Below are 21,859 nucleotides of genomic sequence, written 5' to 3'. Positions count from 1 at the left end.
CACAACCTGTGCAAACTCCACGCTTTGGGGAGTTTGGGTTCTGAATTTCTAAACTCTGGAGTCGAGAGAAAGCAAAACAGAAGGCACCACTCGCCCTGGAGATGCCGGGGATCGAACCCGGGGCCTCATACATGCAAAGCATGCGCTCTACCACTGAGCTACATCCCCAGCCCGCCGTAGACGACACTCTAATTTCTGTTAGGTGGCTACTGTCAAAAGAAGCAGTCAAACGAAAGGCATCTGCTAGTTGTAACAATCGAAAGCCTGCAAAGGCCAGCGGCCAGCGCTGGGAGCTATTCCAGGGTCCTCTACTGACTCTAAGCGAGTGGACTTCGACCGAGATGACGACCAAGGGGAGCACAGGACCAGGATAAACACTTGGAGGCAGCGGTGGAAAAAGAAGGGAAAGTCATCTGGCACGACGCCCAAAAATGAACTGTGAGCCAAAACAAGGAAAGTAAGATGAGGTGTAGTAAAGTCCCACGGACGGAGGAACCTGGAAGGCTGCAGTCCATGGGGTCACTAAGAGTCGGATACAACTGAGCGACTTCACTTTCGCTTTTACTTTCATTTTACATTCATTACTTTCATTTCATTACTTTCATTTAATTTAATCTCATTTCATTTACATGCATTGGAGAAGGAAATGGCAACCCACTCCAGTGTTCTTGCCTGGAGAATCCCAGGGATGGGAGAGCCCGGTGGGCTGCCGTCTATGGGGTCGCACAGAGTCGGACAAGACTGAAGCGACTTAGCAGCAGCAGCAGCAGCAGCTACGTTTGTTAAACAACGAGAAGAGTTGTTCAGTCGCTCAGTTGTGTCTGACTCTGCCACCGCATGGACTGTAGCATGCCTGGCTTCCTTGTCTTTCACTATCTTCCAGAGCTTGCTCAAACTCATGTCCATTGAGTCAGTAATGCCATCCAACCATCTCATCCTCTGTTGTCCCCTCCTCCTCCTGCCTTCACTCTTTCCCAGCATAAGGGTCTTTTCCAATGAGTCAGTTCTTCACATCAGGTGGCCAAAGTATTGGAGCTTCAGTGTCAGCCCTTCCAATGAATATTTAGAGTTGATTTCCTTTAGGATTACTGGTTTGATCTCCTTGCTGTCCAAGGGACTCTCAAGAAGTCTTCTCCAGCACCACAGTTGGAAAGCATCGATTCTTTGGCATTCAGCCTTCTCTACTGTGCAGCTCTCACATCCATGCATGACTATTGGAAAAACCATAACTTGAGTCCGCAGACCTTTGTCGGCAAAGTGATGTCTGCTTTTTAATGAGCTGTCTAGGTTTGTCTTAGCTTTTCTTCCATGGAGTGAGCGTTTTTTAAATTTCATGGCTGCAGTCACCATCTGCAGTGCTTTTGGAGCCCAAGAAAATAAGTCTCTCACTGCTTTTATTGTTTCCCCATCTACTTGCCAAGAAGTGATGGGACTGGATGCCATAATCTTAGTTTTTTGAATGTTGAGTTTTAAGCCAGTTTTTCCACTCTGCTCTTTCACCCCCGTCAAGAGGCTCTTTAACTCCTCTTCACTTTCTGCCATTAGGGTGGTGTCATCTGCATATCTGAGGTTATTGATATTTCTCCCAGCAATCTTGATTCCAGCTTGGGATTCATCCAGCCTGGCATTTCGCTTGATGTACTCTGCACAGAAGTTAAATAAGCAGGGTGATAATATACAGCCTTGATGTACTCCTTTCCCAATTTGGAACCAGTCCATTGCTTCATGTCCGATTCTAACTGTTGTATCTTGACATGCATACCAGTTTCTCAGGAGGCAGGTAAGGTGGTCTGCCAGTTCCATTTCTTCAAGAATTTTCCACAGTTTGTTGTGATCCACTCAGTCAAAGGTTTAAGCTTAGTCAATGAAGCAGAAATTGATGTTTTTCTGGAATTTGCTTGCTTTTTCTATGATTCAACAGATGTTGGCAATTTCATCTCTGGTTCCTTTGTCTTTTCTAGATCCAGCTTGTACATCCGGAAGTTCTTGTTTCAAGTTTTGTTGAGAAGAGGGAGTGTAGTAAAGTGTGCAATATTTGTATAAAGTAATTCAGAATTGCAAAGCTGATGCTTGGGATTGTAAGGGGGCTGGGGCATAGGAGATGGGCAAAGTTTTTCACTGTTAAATGCTCTGTACATCTGAATTTTGAGCCATATTTAAATTAATTAAACCCAGGAAAAGTTTATGAAGCTCTATTGTGTACCTAGAACTGCTGTAGAAAACTGAGAGTTCGGCCATAAGCAAAACTGACGTAGTTCATTACATCTATCAGCTCTGGTTTCAGAGGAGGTCGAGTGCTAAAGAGAAAATAGAGCCAGCCTTGAGGGAGAGAATGGAGTAAAGTGTGATTCTGAGAAGGTGACATTTGAAGAAAAAAGGTTGAAAGGAGATGGAATGTGAGCCATGAAAGTGTCGGTGAAAAGAGAGGTCCAAGTAAAGGTAAGAGCCAGTTTAAAGGCCCTGAGTTAGGAGCTTTGTGACATGTTATTGCAGGAATAATAAGGGGGTCCATGCAGCAGGGGAGAGTGATAGGAGATGAGGGGATGTATCTCCTATCACTTTATATGCAGGGAATGGAAAGAAAGAATAGATAGTGCCTTTAGACAGTGTGAAGACTTCAACTTTTACTCTGAGAGAGATGAGAGCCACAGGAGAATTTGAGGAAAGGAGGACCCCTATCTGACTTAACATTTTAACAGGATTGTTCTCACAGCTGGATGGAGAAGATAGGGCAGGAGGGGGACAGAAGGGGAAAGAAATGTTGTGATCATCAAATTATAGGTGATGATGCTGTGGAAGAACTGAAGAGATGCTGACGACTAGGGGTGGGTCCTGTGCATTTCCCCTCTCTTGGGGAGCCTCAGAAGACTCACCGGTTTGGGCCTGAGCACCTGGATGGTTGGAGTTGCTGTTAAATGGAGTGTAGTGGGGAAGGCTGTGGGAAGAGCAGGTGGAGGGGCAGAGAGAAGTGCATTGTGGATGTGACGAGTGTGTAACTCTTCCTTAGAACGCTTCATGTGAAGATGCTGCCCAGTGAGTTGGCTGTGGGAGCCAGGCATCCTAGGAAGAGTTGGGCTGAGGATTTTTCCGTGGAGCAGGGGGAAAGTCTTTCCAGCAAGAAAGTGGAAGAGATCACAAGGAAGTGAGCATAGACAGAAAGTCCAAGGACCAAGCGAGGGCAGAGAGAGGAAGAGGAAACAACCGTGGTGATCAAGAAGCTGGTAGGAAGCCATGGAAGTGGGAGAAAACCAGGGAGTACAGTACCCGGGAAGGAAGACATGGTGCCAGAAGGAGGAAGCATCCGAGGAGAGAGGCGGTAAAGCCTAAGAAGCCGCCTGCCTTGACCTTTGGCTTCTGATCGCTGCGGTCACCGGTGACCTTGACAAGCGCGGTTTCTGAGGAGGCTGAGGAAGAAAATCTGCTTCGAGTGCCCTCCAGAGGGAGTGATGAGAGACGTGTGTGTATTAGTCGCTCAGTCGTGTCCGACTCATTGTGACCCCAGGGACTGTAACCTGTCAGACTCCTCTGTCCAGGGAATTCTCCAGGGAAGAATATCGGAGTGGGTAGCCAGTCTCTTCTCCAGGGGATCTACCCGATCCAGGGATCAAACCCGAGTTTTCGAACTGCGAGCAAACTCTTTACGGTCTGAGCCACCAGGGAAGCCCCCGAGGGGAGACCGGGTGCCAGCAAATATTATTGGCAGCTCCAGACGGGTTGGGGAGAGCCGTACAAATAAAGCTAAAGAGACAATAGAGGCTTGGTTGGTTTAGGGGAGGAGGATAACACTGAATAAAGCGGGGGTGTTGACTGTAAGTGTATCACTGGCATTAAAAAACAAAAATAAAGAATAAACGGGCAGAGGAGGACACAATCGCAAGGAAGCGGATAAAAGGCCACTCATGGGGGCGGGGGTAGGAGCAAGAGCCAGGTTCCAGGCTCTAAATTTAACTTAGTAGAGGGCCGGACAAACCTGTGCTCCGGGAACCCGACACTGTGGTCCGGCGCCAGACCCTCGGGCTGTGCTGGGTCGGCCTCGGGCAGCAACTGGGAGTGGCGCCCAGGTGGGCGTGTGCTTCCACCTGTCCCGGCCCGTTTCTCACGGAGTCAGGCTTGGACAGCGTAGGCTCGGGTTAGAGCTGAGATAAGGGAGAGACGGAGAGAGGGCCGCGGGACCTCCGAGGCCGCTGGCCAAGGCGGGATATTGAGGGGGCTCAGAGTGGGAATGCAAGGCACTGGCCCGCGCTTAGATCCCCTTGACCTGTGCTACTCCGCCAGCTGTCCAGACGCGCCCTCCTCTAGCGTTTCTCAGCCTGGAGCTCTCGGCTCTAGCCTCTGCCAGCCGGCGTCAGCCCCGCCCTTCCTCTTCCAGCGGCCGCTCGGACGCCCGCCCCGGCCGCGCACTGTCGGGTCCGGCAACTTCTCCAGCGCCGCCCGACTTCGGTGAGCCGGGGGCGCGCATGGCGGCGGTGGGGCCGCGGACGGGCCCAGGCGCCGGGGCCGAGGCGCTGGCGCTGGCAGCAGAGCTGCAAGGAGAGGCGACCTGCTCCATCTGCCTGGAGCTCTTCCGCGAGCCAGTGTCCGTCGAGTGCGGCCACAGCTTCTGCCGCGCCTGCATCGCGCGCTGCTGGGAGCGCCCGGGGACGAGGGCCACCGCCGTGTCCTACACGCTGTCCTTCTCGCTGCCCTGCCCGCAGTGTCGCGAGCCCGCGCGCCCCAGCCAGCTGCGGCCCAACCGGCAGCTGGCCGCGGTGGCCACACTGCTGCGGCGTTTCAGCCTGCCGGCCGGCGCGCCAGGCGAACACGGGCCTCCGGAGGCGGTGGCGGCCGGGTGCGCGCAGCACGGCGAACCGCTCAAGCTCTACTGCCAGGACGACGGACGGGCCATTTGCGTGGTGTGCGACCGCGCCCGCGAGCACCGCGCTCACGCCGTGTTGCCGCTGGACGAGGCGGTTCAGGAGGCTAAGGTGAGCGTCGTCCCCACCCATGCGGGTTCTCGGGACCTCCAGTCCCGGTTCTATATTCCCGCGCACGCAGGTGAGCGTGCTCAGGTGAGCCCCTGCTTTTTTTTTGTCCTATCCCATGCTGCCTGGCCGGAGAAAGCAATGGCACCCCACTCCAGTACTCTTGCCTGGAAAATCCCATGGACGGAGGAGCCTGGTAGGCTGCAGTCCATGGGGTCACTAAGAGTCGGACGCGACTTCACTTTCACTTTCACTTTTCACATTCCTGTATTGGGGAAGGAAATGGCAACCCACGCCAGTGTTCTTACCTGGAGAATCCCAGGGACGGGGGAACCTGGTGAGCTGCCGTCTATGGGGTCGCACAGAATCGGACACGACTGAAGCGACTTAGCAGCAGCAGCAGCATGCTGCCTGGCATTAGCTTCGGGACTCAACGCGGCTCTCCCTCTGTCACCAGCCTCCCATACCCCTCGCCATTTCCTTTGGGGCCCATGCTAGACCAACTGCACGATACCCCACAGATCTGGCGATTTTCTGTCGGTCCCTGGCTTCTAGTAGTGCCTCCTTCACCCCCACCCCCCCATATCTGCTACCACTACTATCAACCCTTACCACGGGCATAGCTCCGTTCAGTGTTCTCTAACGTCTTGTGGCCAAGTGAGACGACCTTCCCAGGAGGTTGGGCTAAGGGGGTGAGTGGATCCAGGGTTGAGAAGAGTGCCAAGAGCCACCTGGGATTGTGGGTGCCAGCCGCCTCCCTTTCCTGCCAACTTGCTGGGGTGTGCACTAGGAGGCCTGCGCACAGTACCCGGTCGTTCTTTGCTCTTACCCTGCTCCAGCCCTCTTAGCCAGGTGGCTTTCTGATGGTGGTGAGGAGAGCAGAAAAGAGGACTAGGCAGACTGGGCGGCTGGAGCGCTTGCATTTCAGCCTACATTGTGCACAGATGGTCTTGAGGCTGGGAGGCCCTGAGGTCTTTGGAATCAGCTTGCAGTTGCCCTGTACCCTTAAGTGCAGCCTGTGTAGGCTGCATCCATCCCAACCTCCAGAGGTGGCTTTGATCCTTCTCCGCCTCAGTGAACAGGGCCTTCCCTTTCTTCCAGGTGGTTTCAGGAAGCCCCATGTGGGGGTTTCCAGAATCTTCTCCCCACAATGTCTTCCTTCTCACCCTCCTTCAGGAGCTCCTAGAGTCCAGGCTGAAGGTCTTGAAGAAGGATTTGGAGGACTATGAGGCCTTTCGTTCCACAGAAGAGAAGGAGAGCAAGGAGCTCCTGGTGAGAATGGAAACCCCCAGGTTGGCTCCCCCTTCCCCAACCCCGTGCCCCAGGCTGACAACAGAGGGCCCCCTACCACCCTGGCTGGGTGTGTTTGGCTTTGAAGTGTGTGCCTATGGAACAGAGGTAGATTTTAGAAATATCAGTACAGTTCAGTTCAGTCACTCAGTCATGTCTGACTCTTTACGACCCCATGGACGGCAGCACACCAGGCCTCCCTGTCCATCTCCGTTGAACACTCAGGACTGATCTCCTTTAGGATGGACTGGTTGGATCTCCTTGCAGTCCAAGGGACTCTTAAGAATCTTCTCCAACACCACAGTTTAAAAGCATCAATTCAGTGGTGCTCAGCTTTCTTTATAGTCCAACTCTCACATCCATACATGACTACTGGAAAAACCATAGCCTTGACTAGACAGACCTTTGTTGACAAAGTAATCAATTCAGTTCAGTCGTTCAGTCGTGTCTGACTCCTTGCGATCCCATGAACCAAAGCATGCCAGGCCTCCCTGTCCATCACCAACTCCCGGAGTTCATCCAAACTCATTTCCATTGAGTCAGTGATGCCATCCAACCAGCTCATCCTCTGTTGTCCCCTTCTCCTCCTGTCCTCGATCTTTCCCAGAGTCGGGGTCTTTTCAAATGAGTCAGCTCTTTGCATCAGGTGGCCAAAGTACTGGAGTTTCAGCTTCAGTATCAGTCCATCCAATGAACACTCAGGGCTGATCCCTTTAAGAATGGACTGGTTGGATCTCCTTGCAGTCCAAGGGACTCTCAAGAGTCTTCTTCAACACCACAGTTCAAAAACATCAGTTCTTCAGCGTTCAGCTTTCTTTATAGTCCAACTCTCACATCCATACACGACAACTGGAAAAACCATAGCCTTGACTAGACGGACCTTTGTTGACAAAGTAATGTCTCTGCTTTTTAATATGCTGTCTAGGTTGGTCATAACTTTCCTTCCAAGGAGCAAGCGTCTTTTAATTTTATGGCTGCAATCACCATCTGCAGTGATTTTGGAGCCCCCCAAAATAGTCAGTCACTGTTTCCGCTGTTTCCCCATCTATTTCCCATGAAGTGATGGGACTGGTTGCCATGATCTTAGTTTTCTGAGTGTTGAGCTTTAAGCCAACTTTTTCACTCTCGTCTTTCACTTTCATCAAGAGGCTCTTTAGTTCTTCTTCACTTTCTGCCATAAGGGTGGTGTCATCTGCATATCTGAGGTTACTGATATTTCTCCCAGCAATCTTGATTCCAGCTTATGCTTCATCCAGTCCAGCATTTCTCATGATGTACTCTGCATATAAGTTAAATAAGCAGGGTGACAATTTACAGCCTTGACATACTCCTGTTCCTATTTGGAACCAGTCTTTTGTTCCATGTCCAGTTCTAACTGTTGCTTCCTGACCTGTGTACGGGTTTCTCAGGAGGTAGGTCAGGTTGTCTGGTATTCCCATCTCTTGAAGAATTTTCAACAGTTCGTTGTGATCCACACAGTCAAAGGCTTTGGCATAGTTCATAAAGCAGAAACATGTTTTTCTGGAACTCTCTTGCTTTTTTGATGATCCAGCGGATGTTGGAAATTTGATCTCTGGTTTCTCTGCCTTTTCTAAAACCAGGTTGAACATCTGGAAGTGCACGGTTCATGTATTGTTGAAGCCTGGCTTGGAGAATTTTGAGCATTACTTTACTAGCGTGTGAGATGAGTGCAATTGTGTGGTAGTTTGAGCATTCTTTGGCATTGCCTTTCTTTGGGATTGGAATGAAAACTGACCTTTTCCAGTGCTGTGGCCACTGCTGAGTTTTCCAAATTTGCTGGCATATTGAGTGCAGCACTTTCACAGCATCATCTTTTAGGATTTGAAATAGCTCAACTGGAATTCCATCACCTCCACTAGCTTTGTTCATAGTGATGCTTCCTAAGACCCACTTGACCTCACATTCCAGGATGTCTGGCTCTAGGTGAGTGATCACACTATCATGATTATCTGGGTTGTGAAGATCTTTTTTGTACAGTTCTTCTGTGTATTCTTGCCACCTCTTCTTAATATCTTCTGCTTCTGTTAGGTCCATACCATTTCTGTCCTTTATTGTGCCCATCTTTGCATGAAATGTTCCCTTGGTATCTCTAATTTTCTTGAAGAGATCTCTAGTCTTTCCCATTCTATTGTTTTCCTCTATTTCTTTGCACTGATCACTGCGGAAGGCTTTTTTATCTCTCCTTGCTATTCTTTGGAACTCTGCATTCAAATGGGTATATCTTTCCTTTTCTCCTTTGCTTTTTGCTTCTCTTCTTTTCATAGCTATTTATAAGGCCTCCTCAGACAGCCATTTTGCTTTTATGCATTTCTTTTTCTTGGAAATATAATGGTATGCATATCATATGGTGTGACCATGTAATTTATTGTATAACCAGAGTTTTGAGAGTAAAAGGACAGCTAAAATAATTATTTCCGAACATCTGGCTTAAACTGGAACTGTCCCAGTGAATCAGGAAGTACAGTCCCCCTAATATGACATAACACCTCAGTTAGGGTCTGTGGAGCATCTTGTAATTAAATACATTAATATTCCTGTAGAGAAACATATGAACAGAATATAAGTAGCTTTCCGTCAGTCTTAGGGCATGTTTTACCACCAAAGGAGTTATGACAAAACTTTTTTTCATTTTTAGAGTTTTTTAGATTTTGAAATTGAGGCTAGGAGAGAGGGGGTTGGGGGTGGAGGAGGGGATGGCAAAGCTGTTCCCCACCCAGCAGAGGGCAGAGGGTTTGGGGACTTGGGTTTTCAGCAGCTGACTGTGCCAGCACCTCTGTGCCCAGAGCTTGGGGTAGTATTTTGTCTTCCTTGAAGTGAAACAGGAAAGTGAAATGGGGTTCATTTTATTTAAGGTGGGCAAATGTGGGTCACTGTTATTTTCTATCTTGAAAATTCAGTTCCTGCTTGTTAGCACAGAGCTCTCTAGTTGTGAAGTTGGAAAATGGAGGTAGAGGAATCTGAGGACCCCTCTAACCTTAAAGGGAGGAGAGGTGGGGTGAAGGGGAGGCATGTATACAGATGACTCAGTGTTCTTTCCTGATCCTGAACTGCATCGGGCACACTTGCATCTCATGCACACCTCACGCCTTCTCTTCTGAACATTCACTTCCCTCCATAAGGAAGAATTCACCCCTCCACACCTCCACCCTCTCTGCTGGAAAAAGGAATAAACATGTGGCTCTTTGGCCATTGCTACACATCTATGACCAGAGGGCCTTCTCCAGCTTGGGGAGCTTCATGGTATCTGATCCTACATCCTATAGCCTTGCTTAGCACTTTCTACTCTGTCCTACACCCACCCAGCCAACCCCTCTCTGGCCCATACATCCTTTATAACTGCAGAATACCTGCTTAATGAAACAATTATTGCTGCCATGAGAACAAAGAGAAAGAACATTTTTATTTGAAAATGCTCTTACTATTTAGAGAAGTGGTTCTCAACTGATGGCAATTTTGGGCCCCAGGGAACATTTGGCAATGCCTGGAGATATTTTTGGTTGTCAACACTGGGGCAGAGGTGCTACTGGTGTTTACTGGTAGAGGCCAGGGGACTGCTTAAACATCCTGCAAAGCACAGGACAAAGCCCTCCACAACAAATAATTATCTAGCCTCAAATGTCAATAGCGCCCAGGCTGGAAACCCTGATTTAGAGTATTTTGGCAAATATTGTTACACTTATGTTATTCCCACTTGTGTTATTGTGTAAGAAGCTTGGACTTTGAGGTCAGACTCCCTGGATTAGAATCCTGACTTCCCACTTCCTAGTAATTCACCTCTCTGTCTTCGTCTCCCCATTTGTAAATTGGGATGAGAGTATATCCATGCCATTGGGCGGTTGTCCCCACTGAGGGAGCTGACATCTGTAAAGTGCCCCGTGTCGCTGCTGCTTGTTTACCAACATCCTGAAGACTAGGCAGCAGTGACCTGAACCCTGGGTCGTCTGACTTCAGAACTCACTTACAGTCTGCTCTTCTAGCCACTCTTTCCTCCCATAGCATTTTCAGGGAAAAGGACATTTGAGCTTCTCCTGGAGGGATGGGACTCTTCTCGCTGGCCACGAGAGGCGCCACTTGTGATATCACACAGAGTCCCTCCCATGTGTTTGTGTAAAGAATCAAGAGGATCAGGGGTGAGAGTCTGGGTCTAAAAACACAGGAGAGAAAATCCCGTGAATAGTAATAATGGAAAGAACAGAATATAAAGCTTGCACACAGCATATTCTCACTTAGGTCTTGTGGATATGCTGTTACCTCTGATCACTGGCATTGATTTCACTTTCTTCTTTCTTTGCTGTTGTGTTCAGTTGCTAAGTCCTGTTCAACTCTTTTCGACTCCATGGACTGCAGCACAGCAGGCTTCCTTCACCATCTGCTGGAGTCTGCCCAAACTTATGTCGATTGAGTTGGTGATGCTATATAACTATCTCATCCTCTGCCACCCCCTTCTCCTTTTGCCTTCAATTTTCCAATGAGTTGGCTCTTCACATCAGGTGGCCGAAGTATTGGAATTTCAGTTTCAGCATCAGTCCTTCCAATGAATATTCAGGATTAATTTCTTTTAGGATTGACAGGTTTTATCTCCTTGCAGTCCAAGGAACTTAAGAATCTTCTCCATCACCACAATTCAAAAGCATCAATTCTTCAGTGCTTAGCCTTCTTTATGGTTCAACTTTCACATTCATACATGACTACTGGAAAAACCATCGCTTTTACTAAACGGCTATCACTTTGTCAGCAAAGTGATGTCTTTGCTTTTTACTACACTGTCTAGGTTTGTCATAGCTTTCCTTCCAAGGAGCAAGTGTCTTTTAATTTTATGGCTGCAGTTACCATCTGCAGTGATTTTGGAGCCCAAGAAAATAAAATCTGGTTTCCACTTTTCCCCCCTCTATTTGCCATGAAGTGGTGGATGTCATAATCTTAGTTTTTTGAATGTTGAGTTTCAAGCCAGCTTTTTCATTCTCCTTTTTACCCGTATCAAGAGGCTCTTGAGTTCCTCTTCATTTTCTGCCATTAGAGTGGTATCATCTGCATATCTGAGTTTGATATTTCTCTCAGTAGTCTTGATTTTAGCTTGTGATTCATCTAGCCCAGCGTTTCAGCTGATGTACTCTGCATAGAAGTTAAATAAGCAGGGTGACAATATAGAGCCTTGACATACTCCTTTCCCAATTTGGAACCATTCCTTTGTTCCATGTACGGTTCTAACTGTTACTTCCAATTTTGCAATTTTGATATTCTATTAGTACATGTTTTAACACTGAATATGCTTCTTTAAATGTGAGACCTGCACCATTTCTCCATACCTTGCTTCAGCCTTGCAGCCTAACAATGACTTAGGGTACTATGTCGGCTTGTCTGTCTGACAGCCAGTGACATCGTTGGTTCACTTTAAGTTTCTATGTCTTAAAACAAATTTTCACCGGCACCCCCAGCTCCACAAAGGTTTTGCTTCAAAGTCACACCTTAAAATTGCCTTGTAAATCATCTATTAAATCATTGCTAAAAATGTTGAACTAAATAGAAGTAAGAAGAGTTCAACAGCATTATGTTTGAGATCTCACTGTGTGCTATAAAAGATGTTTTCCAACTCTACAACTTTAATGTTTTCCAACTTTCCAACTCTAGTAACTTGAAACCATAATGTGTTTGGATTTCCACAGAATAAAGATCATAAATTTGGCCACACACAGAATAGTGGGTTGGCTATTGCAAAGTTGCTGCAAGGGTAGGGGCTGGCACGGTTTTATCAGACAGGTTACTAAACAAACGTTGAGGAGGCCATTCCTTATAGAATGGTTTAAGATAATATATCTGGGAGAGCTGTAACTGTAATTAGGTCTCAGTTTGGTGACATGGGGCTTAGCATAAGTGACTCCACTTGGAGCCTGTTGTCTTGTTTTTAACACAAAATAAATGTGTTTGGGGACCTCAGCTTATCTTTACAGTGACTACAGAAGGCACTGATTTATCCCTTCCACTTTTCAAATGAGGAAACTGCAGCCCTGGGTGGTTCTGGAGTGAGTTTGAAGTTGTCTTAGGTTGATGGGAGAGCCCAGGTCTAAAGTGACACATGGGCACAGCGGTGACAGGGGAAGGGAAAGCACATGTTGAGGCTACCGCATGCTTGGAACTGTGATACTTAAACTAGAGTGTGTGCACTGTGGGTACGTGTACATGACTCTCTGACCCCCTAGCACTGAGGGAGATGGAACCCTGTCCTGGGAGATGGCTCAGAGGCTCCCATCCAAATGGGATGGGATCGATGACCCATCGATGACCACATCCCTTGCCTTCTTCAACTTCACTTCTCCTGAGACAGAAGCAGATGGCAGCTGAGCAAGAGAAGGTAGGGGCGGAGTTCCAGGCTCTGCGGGCCTTCCTGGTGGAGCAGGAGGGTCGGCTCCTAGGCCGCCTAGAGGAGCTGTCCCGGGAGGTGACACAGAAGCAGAATGAGAACCTGGCCCAGCTTGGGGATGAGATTGCCCAGCTCTCCAAGCTCAGCAGTCAGATCCAGGAGACAACGTGCAAGCCTGATCTTGACTTTCTCCAGGTGAGTCTGGCTTGGCCAGGGGTATGAGTCATTAATTTAAAGGCAGGAGGCTTGAATTTATCCCTCCCACTTTGTAAATAAGGAAACAGCAGCGAGAATAGAATTAGTTTAGTAGAATCACACAATTTGGAGCCAAAGGGTATTAAAGAGAAAAGCCCTGATTTTCCTGGGGTTAGCAGTCTAAAAGGATGTGATTAAAATTTTTCTTGACCATGATCCACAATAATATATCTTACAGTGCATTCTATTATATACATATGTGTGAAAAAAAAGTCTCAAAAATAACACCTGTACTACATGTGATGCACTTTGATGTTTTCTATTCTATCATATGTCCTTCTAAAATAAATAGTTACAATCCACTAATTAAACTTCACAAGTCACAAATGGACAAATGGATCAAGAGAGGTCATTTAAGGGAATTCCCTAGTGGTCCAGTGGTCAGGACCCTTGTGCTTTCACACAGATCAGGGAAATAAGATCCCACAAGCCATACAGCCAAAAAGAAAAAAAAAAATGGTCATTTAAAAGGCACCAGTCTAAGAAATTTTTCACCTTGTTTTATGGACATGACCGAGCGACTAACACTTTATGTCCCTAGATATGTTCCAGTGTTTCCTGGTTTATAGTCTATGGGAACTTTAATAGAATTTATATCTTGCTGTTGTGTGAAAATTGTATCAATCTTAATTATGTTGGATTGGTTCACAGTGCTTTTCAGAACTACTATATCCTTCTACTTATCTGTCTATTCATTTTATTAGTTTTTGAGAGTCTGATATTAAAACTTCAACTAAAAATTTTATCTACTTAAAAAATAATTGTGATATATAGTGGAACTGTATGTAACTTTGTTCTATATTTTCCAAGTCTCTGGTAAATGTGTTATCATACTTTCATAATTTAAAAAATAAAAAAGAAGAAAAATAATAATATATGGGGAAAAAAGCACTGATTTGAGTGACAGTTGTTGCATAGGGGCTGTCAGTTATCTTGAAAGTGTTAGTCACTCAGCGCTGTCCAACTCTTTGCAATCCCATGGACTATAGCCAGCCAGGCTCTTCTGTATAGGCAAGAATACTAGAGTGGGTTGCCATTTCCTTCTCCAGGGGATGTTTGCTACCCAGGGATCAGACCCAGGTCTCCAGCATTTTAGGCAGATTCTTTACCATCTGAGCCACTAGAGAAGCCCCATCAGTTTTCTTAGGCGATGTTAAAAGCAGAAGCAATGCTGAGTCCTGGCACTTGTCTCCAGTGACGATTCTGTAATGATGGGAGCAATTGCAGAGGGGTGGGCAGGGTTGAGGGGTCTACCTTGTTGATGAGACACGCAGTGGTCTGCCATATGAGGAAGCTGTTGCCACATGGGGCCCATGCAACCAGTGTGTGTGTGGGGTCATACATCTCTGTATTGCTTATTCCTCTGGAATAAGGGACCAGTTTTATTTTCTTAAAGGTGAATGCTGATTTGGTTTTCTCTTACTTTTCCTTCCAGGAATTCAAAAACACACTAAGCAGGTGAGTGGACCTAACAATACCTTGGGCCTCTCTAAGCTGGCTCTTCTCTTCTACTGTGCTTTCTCTTGTCATTCCCCATCCTGACTTCTCACCTCCTGTTCCCCTCACCAACTCACCTGAGTACTTTCTAAGGCAAACTTCTGCTGCCTGGCCATGGGTATTCGGCACAGGGTCAGGCTCTTCTTTTCACCTTTCTTTACCCAGAGGACCTCACTATTCTAACTGTCAAGCCCAGTGGGAGTGGGACAGTGGTTGTGGGCCTTCTTCAGGGTGCTTGTCCTGCAGGTGCAGCAATGTGCCTGCCCCCAAGCCAACCACAGTCTCTTCTGAGATGAAGAATAAAGTCTGGAATGCTTCCCTCAAGACCTTTGTCTTAAAGGGGCTGCTCAAGAAGTTCAAAGGTAGGGGCCTGTGTGTGGGGCTGGGCCTTGCAGTCCTGGTGTTGGTGGTTTAGGGTCCTAAGGCTGTGCCTTTCCAGAAGCTGTGTGATGATAAAACAGGAACTAGTGTGTCTCTCAAAGGCAGATTGGTTCGGGCAGTTAGTGGTGGCTAATTTATTTAGAACCCCCACCCCTACCCCAGGACACAAAGCTTCAACTGAAGACAGATGGAGTCGAGGGTCATTAGGGGCAGAAAGAAGGATGAGGAAGGAGAGCTCAACTCAGAAAAAAGAGGGGGAAGTGGAAGAGGTAGAGTTAGACTACTGTCCTCTTTCTACCCTTGGGCTTGGCCCGGTACCTGCCTGTCCTCTCTGGGTTATCTGGGGAGTGAGTGAGTCAGTGGGGCTTAAAAGTCAAGAGATGGTGTCACTGTCATTGCCAGATAGAAACTGTCCATGTCATTCATGTTTCTTCTCTTCAGAGGATCTTCGGGGAGAGCTGGAGAAAGAGGAAAAAGGTATGATGGTTGTTGTGACAGTGAGTACCTGTCATTTGGCCATGTGGAGATACAGTGACTGTCTCTCTGGGCTCTGTGCGTGGTTGGTTCCTTCTGCCCATCTACCTAAGCAACTCTGCCGTCAGCTGTCCTTTCTCCCTCATCGTCATGATTCCTTCAGGTCACAGTGGGGCCCATAGGCCTATAAAGCTATGAGTCATTCCAGAGTAGGAGTGCCCTGCACCTTGGGATATTTAAATCTGGAAGGGCTTGTCAGTCACCTGGACAAACCTCTCTTCCCTGTTCCCACTCCTAGACAGACGAAGACCTCTTCTGGGGACAGGGGTTGTGTGCTGGGTCAGGGATCAGATTGAAAACAGGAAGGGAAGTGGTTATTACTCTTGCAGAGTTCTGGGGTGAGTGGGATCTAACCCCAATGGGCTGGGAAAGTGGGGAGGGGAAGGCACATATTCCTGATGCTGATGACTAAGCTAAGTCATATCTTATCTAGTAAACCAACTGAGTCAGACTATGTCCTCCTCTGCTAAGGACTCTGTGACAGCCCAGCCTCTCCCTCTCACTCAGTAAGGTTTGGAGTCCTTGCACTGGCCTTCAGGTCTCATGAAATCTAGCCTCACTGCATACTCTTCCCCTGGTTCACTCTGTGCAGCCACACATGTGCTAGCTGCTCCTGGAATGCACCAGGAGCACACAGCTACCTCAGGGCCTTTACACTGCACTGTCTGTGCCAGGGCCTGGAACACCCTTCCCCCAGACAGCCACCTATCTGGCTTTCTCATCTCCCTGATGTCTGTACTCATATGCACATTTTCGGTAAGGTCTTCCCTGGCCCGTCTAGTTGAAATTACAGCCTGCTCTCCTGATCCCTTCATCATTTATTGTCTCTCCTCTTTCTCCCCATAGAAAGGAAGCTGTGGGAGGGCAGGGATATTCCTCTATGGGATTCACAGGGCCTAGAACAGAGCTGGAACATAGTAGTACTTACAGCAAGTGTGTATATTTTAACTTTTCATTATGGAAGTTTTCAAACATACACTAAAGTAGAGAGAAGAGCATAACAAGTATTATGTACTCATCATATACCTTCAGCAATTATCAACTCATGACTAGTATTTTTCATAAACATTCCTAACCACTTCTTGCCACTGGATTATTTTGAAGCAAATCACAGATAACTGTGATTTCATATATATCATTTCATATATATCTCAGTATGCTGTCTCTAAAGAGACATACTTTTAAAAAAGCATAAAGAGAAAACCATTGTTATAAATAAAAAATTAATGATTCTTTCCAGTATCTAGTGTCCAAAATCCCCCAAGTGTCTTTTTGCTATAAAATACAGTTTAATAATACATATATGTTTTAAGTAAAATTTTACATAGTATCACAAAGGTAATATAATAGCAAAGAAAACTTTATGGACAAACTTTTCCATAAATTATGATTCAGGTCTTTTAAACTGGATTTATTGATTTGTTTGAATTGAGATCCAAATCAAGCCCATAAACTGCAGTTGTGTGATTTCAACATATACTTATTTGAGGGGACAGTGGGGCGAAGGGAGCTGTGCAAGGAGCCTGCATGGGAAGCCTTCTCCCTGTCTCCCCACCCCGCCTATCCCCCACCCTCCGCAGTGGAGCTGACCTTGGACCCCGACACGGCCAACCCCCGCCTCATCCTCTCTCTGGATCTTAAGAGCGTGCGCCTTGGACAACAAGCCCAGGACCTGCCCAGCCACCCGCGCCGCTTCGACACCAACACACGAGTTCTGGCTTCCTGCGGTTTCTCCTCTGGGAGGCACCACTGGGAAGTGGAAGTGGGCTCCAAGGACGGCTGGGCCTTCGGCGTGGCCCGTGAGAGCGTGCGCCGCAAGGGTCTCACGCCCTTCACCCCGGAGGAGGGCGTCTGGGCGCTGCAGCTCAACAACGGGCAGTACTGGGCGGTGACCAGCCCTGAACGGACGCCCCTCAGCTGTGGGCACCTGTCCCGCGTGCGGGTCGCCCTGGACCTGGAGGTGGGGGCTGTGTCCTTCTACGCTGCAGAAGACATGCGCCACATCTATACCTTCCGCGTCAACTTCCAAGAGCGCGTGTTCCCTCTTTTCTCTGTCTGCTCCACCGGCACCTACTTGCGAATCTGGCCTTGAGAGTCATTGCCCGGCCTCCCGGAGGGAGTAAGCCAGCCAAGGGTGAACTCCTCCCAGTCCTGGCTGCCCATGGGAAGGGTTGTTGCCCTCGGATGGAACCTCCTGGACACTTTGGGTCTGTCTTCCTGACTGTTGCCCCAGGCTGCCTTAGAGGGGCTTCTGCAGACCACAACATCAAAGACATGAGATCGGGCTACTGGGGAAAAGGGCTCTAAGGCTAATTGAGCAGGGGAATATACGGCCTTGGACTCTCCCTCCTGTCTCTTGCCTGTTGTCCCGGTGAGGATTTGGCCTGAACTGTAGGAGGTGGAGGTGGATGAGGAGAGGAGCCCAGCTCCACCAGAGGTGCTTCCTATCACTACCCCAGCTCAGCAGGACCTCTAGTTCCATGGAACAAAACCAAGCTCTGGCTGTGCAAGGGGGCAGCTTCATGATCCCTTCTGCTTTGCCTTCTTGTCAGCTGCCAGCTTTGCCTTCAGAGACCTGGATCTGGCGAGCTTGACAAAGTCGTCTACTCAGGGAGGAGCATGGTATTTCCAGCCCAAAGGAGAGTCTAGGCCAGAACTGGGAAGAGATTTTCATATGTACAATAGGAATAGCCCAGGACAACAGCCTATTGGCATTGCTGTCACTCGACACAGCTTAGCCTGATGAGAGTATATGTACATCCTTGGCCACAATGACAGGCCCACGATCTCACATTTGCCTAAACCCTTTCCAAGTGCCAAAGTACAGTCTCCCTTGGGTAAGGAGACCAAAGATTATGGAATTTTGAAACTCAAGGCAGCACTTATAATTCTACAGAAGCAACCAACTCCAGCATGGAAATGTGCAGGGCACAGGCATATCCCTGACAGACAGTTCCAGGAGCTTCTCAAATGTATGCCAATGGCAGAAGACCCTGGTTTCATGGTCTGCTCAGTCTGTACCCTGGCCGGTGTTAGTCCCTTGGCTAATTGTTCCCCAGATTCTGTATGGCTGTGTTTCTGGGAGAGTGGAGGTGGGCTGTTCACTGCTTAGTATGCTCCTGGAAAGGGGGATGGAAATACAGACTGTGAGCTCATTTATATGGTGCCTTGGCTAATTCTTAACTCCCCCAGTTTGAATGCAAGAGCAGTTGTGAGCAAAGTTTCTGCCAGACAAGGTGAGCATGTGTGTTTATGTGTGTGAGGAACATCTGTATGTGTGTATATGTCTTAGATCTCAGGAATGGGGTGCAGGGCCATGTAAATTTTATAGAGGGCATTTATAAGTATGCACGTAGGGTTTAGGTATGAACAGACCTAGGTCAGTATGGTCACACCCTATTATTGATTTGTTGTTGTAAAATATTAATATTAGCCACCCCATATTTAAGTGAAGGTCAAAGGTTTCCCTCCCCCATTACCTAACTAGCTAGATGAAAGCCAGTCTCAGACCTAATTCTGTCCTGCACATATTGTTGGCATGCAGGGACAGTGACAATTAAATAGTCTGACTTACAAGCATCTTGGAGTTTCCACGCTCTGTCCCTGAGATGTTTCAAGCACACTTTAAGAGAGATGTAAGAGAGATGTTTTGTTCAGGCCAGCATGACACTGTTCTGGAGAAGGAAATGGCAACCCACTCCAGTGTTCTTGCCTGGAGAATCCCAGGGACGGGGGAGCCTGGTGGGCTGCCGTCTATGGGGTTGCACAGAGTTGGACACGACTGAAGTGACTTAGCAGCAGCAGCAGCAGAGATAGACCCAGTGGACATAACACCTGGCAATCAGAATCCAGTGTCCTATAGGCTAGGGACAGGATCATTTAAGAGTTCAGCCTACAGCAGCATCCCAAAGGGTAAATCCTATGTTGTTTAGCTCTAGAACACTATACCCAATCCATGTATTTGAATACACTGATTTCTACAAGGAAAATCCATTTCTAACATTCATTTACTAATTAAATTGCCTAATGTTATCATCAAGCCCTCATGTATGGCTGTATGGCTTGTATGGCTTTTTGACTGAGTGTTACAATTACCCTTTCTATCCTCTAATAACTGTGCTGAAGTACTGCAACACATTATAGATCACAAAAGGTAGGGTGACTGGTAGAGGTGCCTGTAGGATCAGGTCTGGGCACTGCAGAGCTGGCTGTCTGTGTGTATATGTGAATATGACTATATGTCTGTCAGAGTTTGTAGAATAACTAGATAGATATATACATACCCGAAGATGTAACAACAGTACATAACAATCACATGTGGTTGGTAAGAGAGCTGTTCTCTCTTGGTCTCCAGGGTGGTGCAGTGACGTAGGATGTCACAATGCTGGTGTGAGTATGCCTGTGTATACATTTTCCTCTTCCATCCTTTGACCATTGTAAGCTCTCTGAGGTGTCTGGGCCTCTGAGAGCAATGACTGGCCTAATTTGGTTTCCTTCTGACACCACCTGTTCATTGGTCCTGGATCCTTGAGAGCTACTTTGATATGAGAACCCACATCCTTGACACCAGACCCTCACACTAGTCCTCAGCATCCAGACAGGAGGGCACCTAGGAAACTTCCTTGGGCCTGGCTACCCAGTGATCAAAGTCATCTGGCCTTGAAGGCACCAAAGAACAGATTGGGCCATCAGACCAAGTTCCACCAACTACAGACACACTTTCTGACCATTTCCGGGCTAGGGTTCCTGTCCCTTACCTGGGCTTTCAACCTCTGCCCTTTGCTCCGTGGGTCCTTTGGGGGGCCATGAAGGACCCAGCTCTCCCAAAGTCCAAGACAGGCCTCTAACGGTTGTTTTTTCCTAATTTGCTTTAAGTTGCCACAGATATGGGAACCCACATCCTTGACACCAGACTCTCACACTGGTCCTCAGCATCCAGACGGGAAGGCACCTAAGAAACTTCCTTGGGCCTGGCTACCCAGTGATCTGGGTCTCCTGTCCTGATGCAGTTGTTAACACACAGACCACCTGATTTCCCCACCATTCTCTACCCATCTCTCCCTCCTGATCATTTCTTCTACCAGGCTAGCTGGATTCCTCTCAGGACAGGCATATTGTCACCATTCCTTTAGCCTTCCACTCAGGGCCTCGGCCTTGAACGCTATTCTCATACACAATTAGTAGTGGACCTCTCTACTCAAGTCTTGCCCCTGATTCCCAGGCCAGGCGGAAGGCCCCGGGCCCTCCAACAATTCCACCCTCTACCGCAGCGCGCCCCGCCCTCACCCGATCCTTCCTGGCTTCCGCCCACCCACGTGGTCCCCTCTACGGTGGACTTTCTCCCAGGATTTGCGGCTCAGTCTGTGACACTGACACTTGCTGATGTTGCAGACTCAGCTGCAGCAGCCGGACTAGGCGGTCACTGGCTGAGGGGCGTGGGCCCCGCCTTTCGGGGTAGCTCTTCTGTCTGCGGCTGCGCGATGATCATAGCGGTATCAACTGCTCGTGCGCAGACTGCAGACTCGCAGTTGGCTCCATAGCTCAGGGGTTAGAGCACTGGTCTTGTAAACCAGGGGTCGCGAGTTCAAATCTCGCTGGGGCCTATAGTACCTTTTTTTTTCCCCACCACTCTTTCTCTGGAGAGGGGAAGATGCGCTTGTCAACGCGACTTTCCGCCATACTAAAAGCCTAGACTTAAATTAAGCAGATCTGAGTGTTTTTGACCTTCAAGTGGCCGCCACTTTCAACCCTCCTGTAGCCTTATCTCTTTAAGAACAAGACCCACTGCTCCCTTGGACTTGCGATCGCAGATTCCGCTGGCTCAGCGAGCCTTCTCTCCAGCGACCCCTCCCTCGCTTCCTTCTGCACTTCCTCTTGGCAAGTTCATAGCGAGTCTTTTTGTTCCCTTCCCGTCACTCCACTTGGGCCAGAGGCTTTGCCGTGTTCCCTAATTCGTTCTCCTTCCTTGCGTGGGGAGCACCTGTGAACGCCCACACCCACCTCCGTACTCTGGGAATCTATAATTTTAGTTGAGAGTGGGGCTGTGTTTAAGACCCCGCGTCGTCTGCTCTTGGTCCCTGCGATCTGGCTTCTTCAATGAGGTGGCCTTCCGGTAGGGCAGTCACTTGGGGATTGAAGAATCCCAGGAGTTCGGGTCGCACAAATGCCCCATCGTGCCAGTGTGGGGCAGGTCCATTCGGCTCTTGACGCAAAGCGTGATTCTTTGGATGAGATCTGCCTTGAGTGAGGGAGAGAAGCGGGTACCTTCTCTGCCACGCGCCCCACCCATCTCATTTACCCTTCCTGGGCGTCTACCCGGGTTCCCGCGAGCAGTTTTCTTTTCTCTGGTTATCCAGCCCGGGCTCTATTTTCCAAAGCTGATCCAAGTTAGACCTTACGTTGATTGGCGACTCACTCCGAGCTTTTCTGAGGGTCCTAACCCGCCGGATGGCGCGGCGGGATTAATCACGTCTCTGCCTCTGCCAAGACCCCCACCCCCTGCCATGGGTCATGCCTGCGAAGGCCACAGCAGGCGGGCACCCAAGACCTCCAGCGGGCCTGG

At 48.3% G+C, this 21,859-nt stretch overlaps 1 protein-coding gene and 2 non-coding genes across 3 annotated transcripts; 2 read left to right on the top strand and 1 right to left on the bottom strand.

Moving 5' to 3' along the window:
* Positions 1–96: 96 nt before the first annotated feature.
* On the bottom strand, positions 97–168 carry TRNAA-UGC (transfer RNA alanine (anticodon UGC)). Its single transcript has one exon. It is a non-coding gene; the product is annotated as a tRNA-Ala (tRNA).
* Positions 169–4,103: 3,935 nt separating this feature from the next.
* TRIM7 (tripartite motif containing 7) lies at positions 4,104–18,452 on the top strand. Its single transcript, XM_070465200.1, has 7 exons — positions 4,104–4,964; positions 6,138–6,233; positions 12,595–12,825; positions 14,321–14,343; positions 14,629–14,744; positions 15,205–15,240; positions 16,878–18,452. Exons 1-7 carry the CDS (start codon positions 4,458–4,460, stop codon positions 17,387–17,389), a joined length of 1,521 nt encoding a protein of 506 aa, XP_070321301.1. The 5' UTR covers positions 4,104–4,457; the 3' UTR covers positions 17,390–18,452.
* Positions 18,453–20,827: 2,375 nt separating this feature from the next.
* TRNAT-UGU (transfer RNA threonine (anticodon UGU)) lies at positions 20,828–20,900 on the top strand. Its single transcript has one exon. It is a non-coding gene; the product is annotated as a tRNA-Thr (tRNA).
* Positions 20,901–21,859: the final 959 nt, after the last annotated feature.

The sequence above is a fragment of the Odocoileus virginianus genome, chromosome 3, assembly GCF_023699985.2.
Source record: "Odocoileus virginianus isolate 20LAN1187 ecotype Illinois chromosome 3, Ovbor_1.2, whole genome shotgun sequence".
In the NCBI taxonomy this organism is placed as follows: Eukaryota; Metazoa; Chordata; class Mammalia; order Artiodactyla; family Cervidae; genus Odocoileus; species Odocoileus virginianus.
The sequence above is the reverse complement of the archived record's forward strand: the minus strand, read 5'-3'. Positions and strand labels throughout refer to the sequence as shown.